The 12,615-nt window shown below is 32.7% G+C and overlaps 3 protein-coding genes across 7 annotated transcripts; 2 read left to right on the top strand and 1 right to left on the bottom strand.

Moving 5' to 3' along the window:
• Positions 1-187: 187 nt before the first annotated feature.
• LOC110601486 lies at positions 188-1,846 on the top strand. 2 transcript variants are annotated; one of them, XM_043951348.1, is made up of 4 exons: positions 188-406; positions 583-713; positions 846-878; positions 1,061-1,846. In XM_043951348.1, exon 4 carries the CDS (start codon positions 1,073-1,075, stop codon positions 1,652-1,654), a length of 582 nt encoding a protein of 193 aa, XP_043807283.1. In that variant the 5' UTR covers positions 188-406; positions 583-713; positions 846-878; positions 1,061-1,072; the 3' UTR covers positions 1,655-1,846. The 2 variants fall into 2 exon arrangements, with proteins under 2 accessions (XP_043807283.1, XP_021594328.1); XM_021738636.2 differs by having other exon boundaries at positions 188-495.
• Positions 1,847-2,246: 400 nt separating this feature from the next.
• On the bottom strand, positions 2,247-3,421 carry LOC110601346 (heterodimeric geranylgeranyl pyrophosphate synthase small subunit, chloroplastic). Its single transcript, XM_021738445.2, has one exon. The coding sequence runs from the start codon at positions 3,323-3,325 to the stop codon at positions 2,411-2,413; it is 915 nt and encodes a 304-aa protein (XP_021594137.1). The 5' UTR covers positions 3,326-3,421; the 3' UTR covers positions 2,247-2,410.
• Positions 3,422-7,216: 3,795 nt separating this feature from the next.
• LOC110601079 (probable beta-1,3-galactosyltransferase 3) lies at positions 7,217-12,520 on the top strand. 4 transcript variants are annotated; one of them, XM_021738090.2, is made up of 11 exons: positions 7,217-7,792; positions 9,227-9,323; positions 9,430-9,491; positions 9,565-9,776; positions 9,887-9,950; positions 10,716-10,788; positions 10,921-11,041; positions 11,295-11,382; positions 11,467-11,592; positions 11,686-11,795; positions 12,090-12,520. In XM_021738090.2, exons 1-11 carry the CDS (start codon positions 7,680-7,682, stop codon positions 12,236-12,238), a joined length of 1,215 nt encoding a protein of 404 aa, XP_021593782.1. In that variant the 5' UTR covers positions 7,217-7,679; the 3' UTR covers positions 12,239-12,520. The 4 variants fall into 4 exon arrangements, with proteins under 4 accessions (XP_021593782.1, XP_021593781.1, XP_043807282.1 ...); XM_021738089.2 differs by having other exon boundaries at positions 7,219-7,792; positions 9,427-9,491; XM_043951347.1 differs by having other exon boundaries at positions 7,222-7,792; positions 9,253-9,323.
• Positions 12,521-12,615: the final 95 nt, after the last annotated feature.

The following is a 12,615-nucleotide window of genomic DNA, read 5'->3' as shown; positions in this document are numbered from 1 at the left end:
TGGTAATATTTAAAGGCTAATTATAAAATAAATAATATTCAGTAATGGACAAAATCAAAATTTAAATATCAATTAATTTAATTTTTTAAAAGGGAAATCGACTAATAGATACTAACCCTTTTAGATTCAAACAGCTCAGCTTTGGACAGGATGACTATAAATGAGATGACGACACAGCTCTGATTGGCTCAATACTTGCATTCTCATATCTTAAGTGGGAATAACACATGCCAAAATTCCTGAAGCCATAGCAACATCATCATCATCACCACCAATCCATCAATCTGTCAGCCTCCAACTACCAACTCATCTTCCTCTGTTTCTCATCTACAGATCAAATTCTTTTTAACTCTCAATTCCCACAAGCACTTGAGATGTATGAATGCAGGGCTCTTTTGTTTTGAGGGTAATGGGCATATTGTGCAGATAAAATATAAAAACTGTGTCGTATCTGATTCATCCTGGGAAAGATCCTGGAAAAACAAGTTTTTAAAAGTGGGTAAAAACACCAGAAACAAATCTTATTATTACTGAGATTTTTGCAGTTTTCAATTTTTAAGTCAGGCTTTTGTATACTTGCAGGGTTTCTGGAAACAAGTAAGGTTTGTCATATTATTGCTTCTTTCTGAAACTCCCTCTTCTCTCTTCTCGACGTGGGTGTTTGAGCTCTCTGGAGAGCCATCCAACAAAGCAATTCTGTCAAGCTTTTCCAGGTCAGAAGATAAGGATTTGAATAGAAAAAGTATCTGAGATTGAGATTTTCTTGAATCAATCATTTCTTTTCTATTTACTTAGGCGTCTGAAACAATAACCTTTTTCTGTTGAATTTGCTTTCCATTTTGCAGGTATCTCCCAAGAATCCAGAATCCAAGAAAAGGGTAGGAGTCCTTGTTTTCCTCAACTGAATTTTGCTTTTGGGTTTTGCATGAATCCCAATTATCTAACCTTTGGAAAATTCTCTTCTTTTCAATTTCTCTGTCTCTCTCTCTGAATTTGGGAATATCAGAAGTATCCATATGGGGAATTTTCAAGCTAATGATTTTGAATTTTGGATATGCAGACAAATCATCAAATGGATAATAGGCATAATTTAATGAGGCAAGGCAGTGGTCTGTGGAGATCCCTAAGAGATGGAGACTTCGAAGAAGAGGATGTCTGGGATGTCCTCAGAGAAAGAAAAGATTCAATTTCCAAGAATGATAAATCAGCAGAATCTTCATTTTCTGAGAAATCAGAAGAATCGTCATTTTCTGTTCCGAGAAACCTCCCTTCTGCTGCAAGAATGATCCCAATAGCTACAAGTAGTGGAAGTAGCAGCAACAGTTCCTCTCATGGAACCAACGCAGTGCAGCAATCAGCGCCTGTCAACATTCCTGACTGGTCAGGATTGTGCAAAAACAAGTCAAACAAAACTAGTTCACAGAACGATGATGATCATGAATCAGATGGTGATGATTATCATGGAGCTGTGAATGAAGATGATGATGAGGATTATAAATTGCCCCCACATAAGCTCATTGCCACAAGGCTAGCAAGGAGCCAGATTTCATCATTTTCTGTTTTTGAAGGAGTTGGCAGGACCCTCAAAGGGAGGGATCTTAGTAAAGTTAGGAATGCTGTCTTGACCGAAACTGGGTTTCTTGAATCACCATGACCATAATTCAATTCTATTGCCACAGTGAAGCTGGTGGCTTGCTTATCTAGTTAGTATTAGTAATGTATAGTGGCTTATGTTGGTTACTTTGATGATCAATATTGGTTTCTGTCTAGGGTTTTTGATCCAACTTACGTAAAATGGATGATTCAGTTCATGTTAATGCTTATTTAGATTTGGGATTTGATCGCTTTTGGTGTTGTTCATGATCTCTAATTTTGTTTACTCCCCACTAATTTTTTTCTCTAGTAAGGAGATGGGAATTGAGATATTGAACTCAGACATTTCAGAATTCAGCTAATTAATCATATCACGTGTGCAATTAATTTATATTATTGTCGAGGAATTAATTCTTATATTTGGAAAAAATTATTATATAACATAGGAATAAGAAGTGGAGTTGGATCTACGCCCATAATGTAGTGGCGACTGGGCTGGCCCAAAGTCAAAAACCCATATGCAAGACATGAAAACTGTGAAACACGATGAAAATTTGATAGATACAATAAAATAATATATTATTTTTAGAAAAATAATTGATATTATTTTATTCTCAAGAATTTATAATTTATTAAATCTGGTTTTAGCCTTACGCAACAACTCTTATATTATTCATATTATTTTAAATTTCGGGCATTCTCAAATATAGTAAAAAAAAAAAAAGCAATTACATCACGATCACAATCACATGATCCCATGAAATGTGATTTGTCTCATCTCCTTTGTCATTGCAAAGCAACAAGTGGGATCTACAAATTACAAAACCTTGGTCTCAACAAGCCTAGAAATTGTTATAACCTTTGCTTGATCGAAATCTTTTAATTCTTTGAGAGCCAAATCTCTCAGCTCCTTCACCTCTTTCCATGCACATGCATTTCCTCCAAACCTATTAAATATTCCTTGTACCATGCCTACGTACAGACCGTAGCTTCTCAATTTTTCTATTTCCTCTTCACTTCCGCCTCCTAATATTGCTCCACACGCCCCCGCACAAGCATGCAACGTACCTTCCTTTTTTCTACATACATTATGAAGCCACCACACGGGGAATCCTTCCTCGCCGTCGGATTTGTCATGTTCTAATTCATTATATAGCCCTTCCATCACACCTTGTGAACCCATGGCGTGTGAGATCTCAACGATCGCCTGCAAAACTCGATCAGAATTATTTTGATCTGGGTCGTCGGACCGAGCCAGTAACTCAAGCCCAAATGGTATCATTCCATCTGCTGTGAGAAGCTCTATGTTCGGCCCAAAGGTACGGTCGAATGTGAGCCTAGTACCGGGCCTGTGAGTCAATGGGAGGTTCTTATGAATGAAAGCAGAAGCATGCATAAGACGTAAAGCGGATGCTGCAGCCATGGCTTGGTCTCTGTGACCACCAACGAGCTCACAAGCGGCGATACACAAGGCGGGTGCGGAGGTTTGAGGGGCGTCGAAGGCAAGATGATGCATGGGCTCGTAGACAACAAGTGGAGGCTTTATGGGAATGGCTTGCTCGAGATGGGTGTCAATCTCGGAATGCACAGAGCTCCAATAAGAGTGGTCACTTCTGGACATGGCAAGTGCAGTGAATCTACGCGACAATAATTGGTGTTTAGGATTAGAAGTGGAGAAAGCAAGATGAGATATGGGATTGCAGCGGGTGATGGAAGAGAGAGCTCCGGCCATGGTGGTGCGGTGGTGGAAAGAAAGGAGGAGGAAGAGGAAGAAGTGGAGAGCGCAGCTGTGATGCGTTTCAGTCCCGAGATTATCTTTATAGTGGCGTTGTGTGGATTGCACTAGACTAAGAAATAATTTGATTTATTTATTGTTAAGATGACACGTTTTCTTCATGGTTGTCTTTGTTTGTTTCTTTGTCCTTAAGTGGATTGTTTATTTATTTTTCATCTGAAACAAACGACAGGCCTGTCAAAAGACTGACGTCACAGTAGCAGACATCTTAATATTCAACGAACGCAGACTCTAATTACTTTTCTTTAATCGCCATTACCATTAAAGTATAAGAAGCAGATAGATGCAAAAATGACTAATTAAGAAACTAAAGAAAGAAATGGCAAGGATTAAAGAAGTAGACGAAGGGGATCAAAGCACATGGCAGCCTGATCAAACCGTTAATTATTCTAATCATTTATAGTTTTAACGACATAGACCCTTCATTAAACTATTCAGTCTATAATTTTCAGGTTAAGTAATTAGGGAAGAATCTGAAAATTATAGAATTATGTGGATATTTTCTTGTCAGGATTCTTGGAAATTTAAATATTTCCAAATTTTTAAGGAAAAAAAATAGTTCATAACATGACTTTCTGTGCAAGCGGTCGGTGAGCAAGGATAAAGATTAAGGGTTGGTGGAATACGGTGAAGAATAAAATTATTGTGAAGACCAAGTCTATTTAAAAATTAAATATAAATATAAACTTGCTTAGATTGAGTTTAGATAAATTATAAAGCAAGTTTTTACTAGGTTGAAGACTTCTGGCTACTAGGCCTAGCAGTGGCTTGGCAGCGAAGCCTGGAATCGTCCACCTCCTAAATTGAGAGGTCAGAAAATATTTATTCTATATTTTTTTATAAAATAATTTAATTATTTTAAATTATGATAAGTTAAATTTTAAATTGATTTTAATATTTTAAAAGTTAAATTTCTCTACAAAACCTAAAAAGAAATTGTTAAATTTCATCAAGTTGAATTGACTTACTCAATTCTCTCCAGTCAACCGCATGTTGTAAATGTTTTAAAAGTTTCCGGGTGACTTGCTGTAATATGGAGCTATAAGCGAGAGAACGACAACCTTGGTGTAGACACACCATAAATATCCTAAGGAGATATGCCACTTGTCTCGGTGGAGTTGATAAAGATTCCAATTGCACTACGTTTCTTCTTCTTTTTTTTTTCTTTTTTTTTTTTCCCGAAAATTGCACGTTTTATGTATTATTTTTTTTTCCCTTCAATTAAATGTACGTCCAGTCACCAAACTGAAGATATTTAAATAAAAATGTAACTTTCATATGCTAGTATTGATTTAATAGATGATTTTTTTATTATATGTTCTAATATTATTATTTGATACACTATTTCAATATAATGAAATAATATATTAAGAATACTGAATAATTTAAAATTAAAAATTAAAAATTTAATTTTCTAGTAAAGATATTGAAAGTGTAATTATTCGAATTTGAATCTCTAAAGTGATTAATATATTTTTATTTATCGAAATAAATCAGAATGGATAAATAATTAATTTTAATAAAACAGAAACGCCCAACATTAGAATTGATAAAATCGAAGGCACTTTATGGACGAGATGTGAAACCCATTGATGGAGTCATGTTGTTTGCACGTGCTGCATGTGTACATACCATACTTTATCAGTGCTGCTTGTTTGGCTGTTTGGGATTTTGGGGACAATTAGAATGATAAAAATGGATTTTTCTTTCCTGTCCTTTCCGGAGGACAAAAATTTGAAATATCTCAACGGGAAGGAAAACTAAGGGCATGTTTGGTTTTGAAATTTGACATGATACTCTTTAGCTTCTTAGGATAACAACTTGTATCTTTCCATCCCCTAGCCCAACTACTTACTAAGTTTTTTAGAACCTCTTTCGGGATGATTAGTACTGTACTTAGTTTAATTTAATTATTTACTTGGGCCCACCAAGGCAAGTAGTACAACCATGATTACACGTGGTGTGGACTCACCTCGTCAGTATATAATATATATTAATTGATTTCATAAAAGTTTTAGTATAAATGTTTATTTAATAATTATGAAAAATTATTCTATATAAAATCAAATTTATAAAGTTTTTAAAGGGAGAAATGTAAGAATATGAATTTTTAATTAAAGTGTTTTTTTTTTTTTTACTTGTTATCTAATATCGTTAAATTTAAAATTATAATAGAGAAGAATATTACAGGTTCTTAAATTTTTATTAAAATTAATAATTTATTTATATTCTAAAATTTTCAGTTAATTTTTTTATATTTTACAAAATTAAACTCTTAGATTATTTTATTAAAAAATTATCTATTATTTTAAATATTTATATTATTTAATATTTTTAATTATATATATTATTTAATTTTAAAAATAATTATAAAAAACTCTAAACTATTCATATTGTAATATATATACTCAAACTATAAAAAATTAATTATTATATTATAAATTAATTAGCTAAATTTATTTTTATTTTATCATCAAATTTAATCATTAAATTTAATAAAAATATTATTTTATCGTCTTAATTGCATAATATATTAAAATAAAATTTTAAAATTGAGAGTTAAATTAATGAAAGAAAATTCAGGTGAATAAAATATTACGAGTTAAATAAAATTTTCCACATATAAATTTTTTAGATAATTTAATTATTATCTATATAAATATTATTTAATTTTATTTATATTTAATTTTTTAAAAAAATAATTTACCTCGTAATCTATTAAACTCGTTAAATAATCTAATTGTTCCTCGTAATATTTTTTTTTTAATTTAAAATTTATTTTCATAAATTAAAAATCTAATATATAATTTCAATTAAATAAATATAAATAAAAAAACTATCACTTTATAATAATAAAAGGTATGAGTATAAAAATAAATTAAATAATGAGTAAATACTTATTTTATAAATACTTTGAAAGAAAAAATTAGTACACTTAAAGTTGAATTATTTTATTAAAAGTAAATTTTTGAATTGAAAAAGATAAAAAATATAGAGTTGTTGATGTAAAAATAGTAGTCGGAGTTGTGATTTTATTTATGATAAAATTATTTTTAAATTATTTTTATAAAATTCATTAGTTTATTTTTATATTAAAATTATTTGAATAAAATGTTTTTATATTTTATAAAATTAAATTATTTAAAAATTTATTAAAATAATTGTTAGTCATTTTATTTTGATTTTATTCCATAAAACTAAATAATATATATTTAAATTTATGCTTTAAAAAAATATATTTAAATTTATATATATTAAATAATATGTGTATTTAAAATTATATAAAATAAATAATATAAATATTTAAAGTACATTAATTAATTTTTTTATAAAAGAGTCAAAGAATTTAATTTTATAAAATATAAAACAATTTTAATTATATAATTTTTAAATAAAAATAAACTAATAATTTTTTAAAAAATTTAATAATAATTTTCTCTTATTTATTTAAAATTAAAAAATTATTTAAAAATAATTATCTAAAAAAAAGTTTAGAGACTATGATTCTAGAACGAATCCGTCACTAATTTTTTAGTTATTTTATTAATATTAATTAATTATTTAAAAAAATAAATAAGTCAATTTTTTTGAAATGAAAATAAGTCGATTTTATAAAATATAAATATAATTTAATTAATTAATTTAAAAATAAAATATAGTAATAAATTCTTAAAAATTCAAAGCATTATATTATTACAAAGTGCGTACCTTTCCTGGCATTTTTCTTTTGTCATTCAGCTTGTTTTTATATCACTTCGGCATTTACTCTTAACATCATTAATAAATCTCCACATCAAATTACTGTTGGGACTAAAAGCGATTACTAGCTCAGCAAGAGAAACTAGTGGGCCTACAACTGTGAACATCAATTATGGAAATGAAGCATCTGAACATTTTATTTCTATTTTCATCTTCTTCTCATTGCATCTCACTCACTGTCAACAACTCTGCCTCTGCAACTATCAAAACTAGGACTTTGGGATACTCAAGAGACATCAGATACAACACCCAAGTGGCAAACTCTCTCTTCCTTGTGAGACGGATATTTTTGGATGCAAAGCAGTAGTCTTTACATACATCTTCTCATGTATGTGTGCTCATTGACTGTGTAGTGCGGGAATTTGCAGTTGTTGTTTCTCTTTCCCGTATCTCATTGCTTTAATTTGAGCACAGAGGTTTCTGGGATTTGGTTTCTTTTGGATCTGGTTCGGAGAGTGCATTGACTCAGGATTTCAGATGGGTTTTGTTTCGTTTTAGCTTGTGATTTGGCTCACAGTGCAGATTTACCATAATGACTTGGAAGAGTAAAGGAGCAGATACATCTGCAAAGAGTGTGGTATCGAAGAAATGGAGTCTTCTGCTTTGTATTGGTTGCTTCTGTGGTGGGATGCTATTCTCAGACAGGTATTTCTGTCATTGTAGCTTTTATTTAGCTTCTGAAATTTCATTTGTTTCTCTGAATTTTTCTTTAAATTGGTTAGCTCAGAAAATTCGAATTAAGCTGTTTTCTTGGGGGGAGAAATTATTGATGTCTTCTTTCCGATTTCAGTACCATTCATTATTATAGGTTTCTGGATATTGGATATGGTAGTGTTTGGCCTTAGTTGCAATTGATTGCTTCCTTTTATTGCCTATCAATGGAAGCATAACTGTAGCCTTGATGTTGGTTGGAGCCTCTTTGCTACCTTCATAGGTGGTGGGAAGTCTTAACAAAGCGTTCTCTCTGTCTCAGATAGAGAAGCTGGCTGACTCGCTGGGCTTGCCCATAGTGACGCTGGAAACAAAAGTTCTGTGTGTCTTCTAATTTAACTCTCTTGGCAGTTAGCAATCAGTTTCAAAGTTGTGTCTTCTAATTTTACTCTCATTCTTTCTCTACACTTTCTACCTCAAAGAGACTCGGTGAAACTATGGAACTGCCCTTATTACAAGTTAAATGAACAGGCCCTTCCCCAACTCTTATAACATGTATGTGTTTGTGTTGCTTAGAACCACATTTTGTTCATCCACGACAACTGCCTCCCTTGATTATGCCTAGTAGTTGGTCCTGTTGTCAGTCAATACCCTTCTGAATAATGTCAAATTTCTTGCATCAGTGGTGTTTACATATCAATATGCTGTCAATTAGAGGGAGTCATTGTGTGTTAGCTGTCTCTAGAATAGCTGGGTAGTTGCAGAAACAAAAGAATGTGCAAGCAAAGCAAATAAAATCATTGTATACCCTCTAATGCCTGGCACGTCAACTGCCTTGAGTTTTTGCCTTTACTTTTTTGCTGTCACCATACCTTTGTTATCCTTTCTTTTGGCTTCTTATTTGGTCTAATAATTCCTTCTCATGCACTCACCAGAAATCAGAACTTTAAAATGTTGTGGCATGTTGCCATATGAGAACTTGGAAAAAAGCCGTAAAGATTTTTGAAATCACATTTATGTTTGAAAACTTAAGTTGCAGAATTCAAAATTACATGTCTGAAATCTGTTATTGGAAGCTTTCATGTGTTGTTTGCATATATTTCCTCACATAATTATGGGCAAAGCTGCTTTCAGAGGCACAATATAGCTTTTATTTCTTCATTTGTATGCTTGTCTCAATAAGTTATAAAACATAACTTGTATTTTGATCACAGTAATTTATTAAGACTTATTTTATGAATACAAATTAGGATCCTTTTATATCTCCTTCTACATCAAATCACGATCACCACATGCATTCACTCCGAAAATGCATGCAAAAACATGTTATCGGTTGGACTCGTACTGGATAAAACGATTTTAAATTTTTTGATGCTAGATCCTTTGCCAGTATGTCTTTCTCACTAGTTTGGATCTCTTTGTTAATAGAATTTGGGCTTCTCCTGAAATTAAAGGTATATCAAGGACAACAAGGGTTGAAGATGAAAAGTTAAAGCTAGTTTCAGAGGGATGTGCTCCAGAAACTGTAAGTACCCATCCAAATTATGAGAGGTATTTTCCTTGTATTTGTTTGTCAATGCTATTATGTTCTGACACCTTGCTTATCTATAAACTTCATTCCCTGTCAGAAGGATGTAAAGCGTGAATCGGAGGACATCATGGGAGAAGTTTCAAAGACACATCAAGCTATTCAGTAAGCTATTATTAGCTTTGTATCTCAATTTTTTTCAAAGTAGTGGATGTTAATCTATGACTACTTGCAACAGAACTCTGGATAAAACAATATCAAATTTGGAAATGGAGTTAGCTGCTGCAAGGGCTACACAGGAATCCGTAGTAAATGGTTCACCTGTATCAAACAATTTAAAACTCACTCGATCAAATGGAAAAAGAAAGTATTTAATGGTGATAGGCATAAATACTGCTTTTAGCAGCAGAAAGCGAAGAGATTCAGTTCGTTCTACTTGGATGCCTCAAGGTTTGTGAATGATAATAACTGGTTAGAGTCCAATGATTTTATAATGACTTAGTTTATTAATTTTCTTGTATGTAATTATCTATCCTTTTTTCTCCCTGTATGATGAATAGGTGATAAAAGAAAGAAGTTAGAGGAAGAGAAGGGCATCATAATTCGCTTTGTAATAGGTCACAGGTAGACACCTTTTCTCCGTCTAACATTATTTGGGTTGCAACACTACTCATGTCTTGGCTTTGTAGAGATGTATCACTGTATAACACCTGAAACTCCAAGGGGTTATGTTACAAGAAAATTTTATTGCAATTGCTTGGTGTCAGGGATTGCCTATGTATACCTGCTGCTAACTCATATTCAAGAGTAGAATATTGCAATCTAGGAAAGAAGCATATAGTTCAACTTGGATTACAAAGGAGAAAAAACTCACTTGGTGGATAGCACGGTAACCATCCTTTAATGCAAGGATGCACATACAGAGCAAGAGATGGATGAAGGGAAAGTAACGGAATATTGGTAAGAGAATAATAGGAAAATGAAGACGAACCTTGTAACATAAGACAAGGATCACAAAAGATCATCCAAGTAAAACTGCAATGCAGGGAGCATATTTTCTTTTTCCAAACCATGAGTGTACTATTACACATAAAGACAACTTGTTTAAGTAGTAAACTGACTTTGCAATAATCATATGCCATGAGTTCTCTCAATAACAGAAGTGAAATGTGGAGAAAGTCTAGGGGACATGTTTTAACCTTTCCTGAAACCAACTGCAAGAATAAGTCTAGGAGACATGTATGAGCACATGTATTCATGACTTATGGAATGGAGCCTTTCTTTACTGGGTGTACTTGCAACAATCTATACATGGTTGTCTTGATCTTTGACATTAATCACAATCTTGAAACAAATTGAATCTTAATTACCCTTCCCTGCCCTTTCCAGTGCTACAGCAGGTGGTATCCTTGACAGAGCTATTGAAGCAGAAGATGAGAAGCACGGTGACTTATTGAGGCTGGTAATAATTTTGTGTCTTCTCACCGTTTCTGTTTGACCAAAAATATGTACCGCATAGGAAATCTTCTTATTATTGATTTTAGGGAAAAAGCTCACTCATGGCTTATGATTTTTGCAACTTTTATATGAGCAGGAGCATGTTGAGGGTTATCTTGAGTTGTCTGCAAAAACAAAGATGTACTTTGCTACTGCCGTTGCTTTGTGGGATGCAGATTTTTATGTCAAAGTTGATGATGACGTGCATGTAAATATAGGTAAACATTCATTTATTTACTTACAATCATCTAAATATCTATATATAAAATGCTACTATCTGTATACATATATATCATGAACTTTCTGTTCACAAAACTGGAGTAAATTGTTATTTTTGAGAAGAGCCTATTAATCATTCTTTGATGAGTCCTTCGTTACATGCGAGACACTGTAGTACTATCTAAAATAGCAATTCTAACCATAATATCTGTTTGTGATATCATGTTTGCTCCTCCCCACATATTTTTGCAGCCACACTTGGAGCAACTTTAGCTAGGCATCGGTCAAAACCCAGAGTTTATATAGGATGCATGAAGTCTGGTCCAGTCCTTGCTCAAAAGTAAGCAAAAGAAAAAAAACTTCATAATTAAATACTTAAGGAAATGGAATATTTTTTTTCAATCTTTTTTTATTTCCTGAATAGGGAAGTGAAATACCATGAACCTGAGTATTGGAAGTTTGGGGAGGAGGGAAACAAATATTTTCGTCATGCTACTGGCCAGCTGTATGCTATTTCAAATGGTTTGGCTACTTACATATCAATCAACCAGTAAGTTCCTGTGTCTTCTGAAGGATAAATATAAATTTTGGCCCCTGAAGTTCATCTGCTGAACTTATTCTGCTTGAATTTGTATTCATTCAGGCATGTGCTGCACAAGTATGCTAACGAGGATGTGTCATTGGGATCATGGTTTATTGGATTGGATCTGGAGCATATCGATGACCGGAGACTCTGTTGTGGTACCCCACCAGGTAATCTCATACAATACTTTATCAAGGTCATCTGGTTTACTCGAGTCGTCGATATGGTCTGTAGGATAATTATGGATGTGGGATCATCCATACCAAGTCATTTGAGTGGTTGGTTCATCATTCTTCCGGGGAAGGTTCTGTGCGTGCATTGACCACCTTTTTGTGGATAACAGTTTGCTTACATTATTACACTACTCCAATTGAGGGAAAGAACTTGTTGGTTTCATGCAGAAGATTATTTGCTTTCCTGCAAGAAATTGTTACTAAAATTTCTAAAATGACAATTTACTGTAGATTGTGAGTGGAAGGCTCAAGCAGGCAACATCTGTGTAGCTTCATTTGATTGGAGCTGTAGTGGGGTTTGCAAGTCTGTGGAGAGAATGAAGGAGGTTCACCAGCGTTGTGGGGAAGGCGAGAATAGTCTATGGAGTGCAGAATTCTGACAAAGAGCTCTTCTTCCAAACTCAGGAGGAAGAAGCAAGTAGATGGATTGAGACAGTTATTAGAGAAGTGTGAGTATGTTAGAATGTAAAATGAGAGATAGGGGGCATTTTGTAAGTTTGCCATGGCTGTTGCAACCCCTGAATAAGTTGCATCTGCCATCTTTTGATCCATAAATTAGAATAATTTTTTAGTTTAATATTTGGGTGTCTTAATTCTTTTTCTCAATTTGGAACCAATAATTTTGTGGCATTCAATTTAATCATCTTATATTTTCTGTTAAATTCAATTTGGAGCTCTGCGTCAATGCAAGTCAAATTATTAGATATTTCAGGTGTATAAAAATATTAAATTTAATTAAATATTAAAAAATATTTTA

The sequence above is a fragment of the Manihot esculenta genome, chromosome 15, assembly GCF_001659605.2.
Source record: "Manihot esculenta cultivar AM560-2 chromosome 15, M.esculenta_v8, whole genome shotgun sequence".
Lineage (NCBI taxonomy): Eukaryota > Viridiplantae > Streptophyta > Magnoliopsida > Malpighiales > Euphorbiaceae > Manihot > Manihot esculenta.
This window is presented reverse-complemented; position numbering and strand designations above follow the sequence as displayed.

Bases quoted from the DNA above. Each gene is read 5' to 3' on its own strand.
- LOC110601486 (XM_043951348.1), top strand. From the start codon at position 1,073: ATGGATAATAGGCATAATTTAATGAGGCAAGGCAGTGGTCTGTGGAGA.
- LOC110601346 (XM_021738445.2), bottom strand. From the start codon at position 3,325: ATGGCCGGAGCTCTCTCTTCCATCACCCGCTGCAATCCCATATCTCAT.
- LOC110601079 (XM_021738089.2), top strand. From the start codon at position 7,680: ATGACTTGGAAGAGTAAAGGAGCAGATACATCTGCAAAGAGTGTGGTA. The intron at 9,777-9,886 runs GTTTGTGAATGA...TATGATGAATAG, and splicing joins TTCTACTTGGATGCCTCAAG to GTGATAAAAGAAAGAAGTTA. The intron at 11,593-11,685 runs GTAAGTTCCTGT...GTATTCATTCAG, and splicing joins ACTTACATATCAATCAACCA to GCATGTGCTGCACAAGTATG.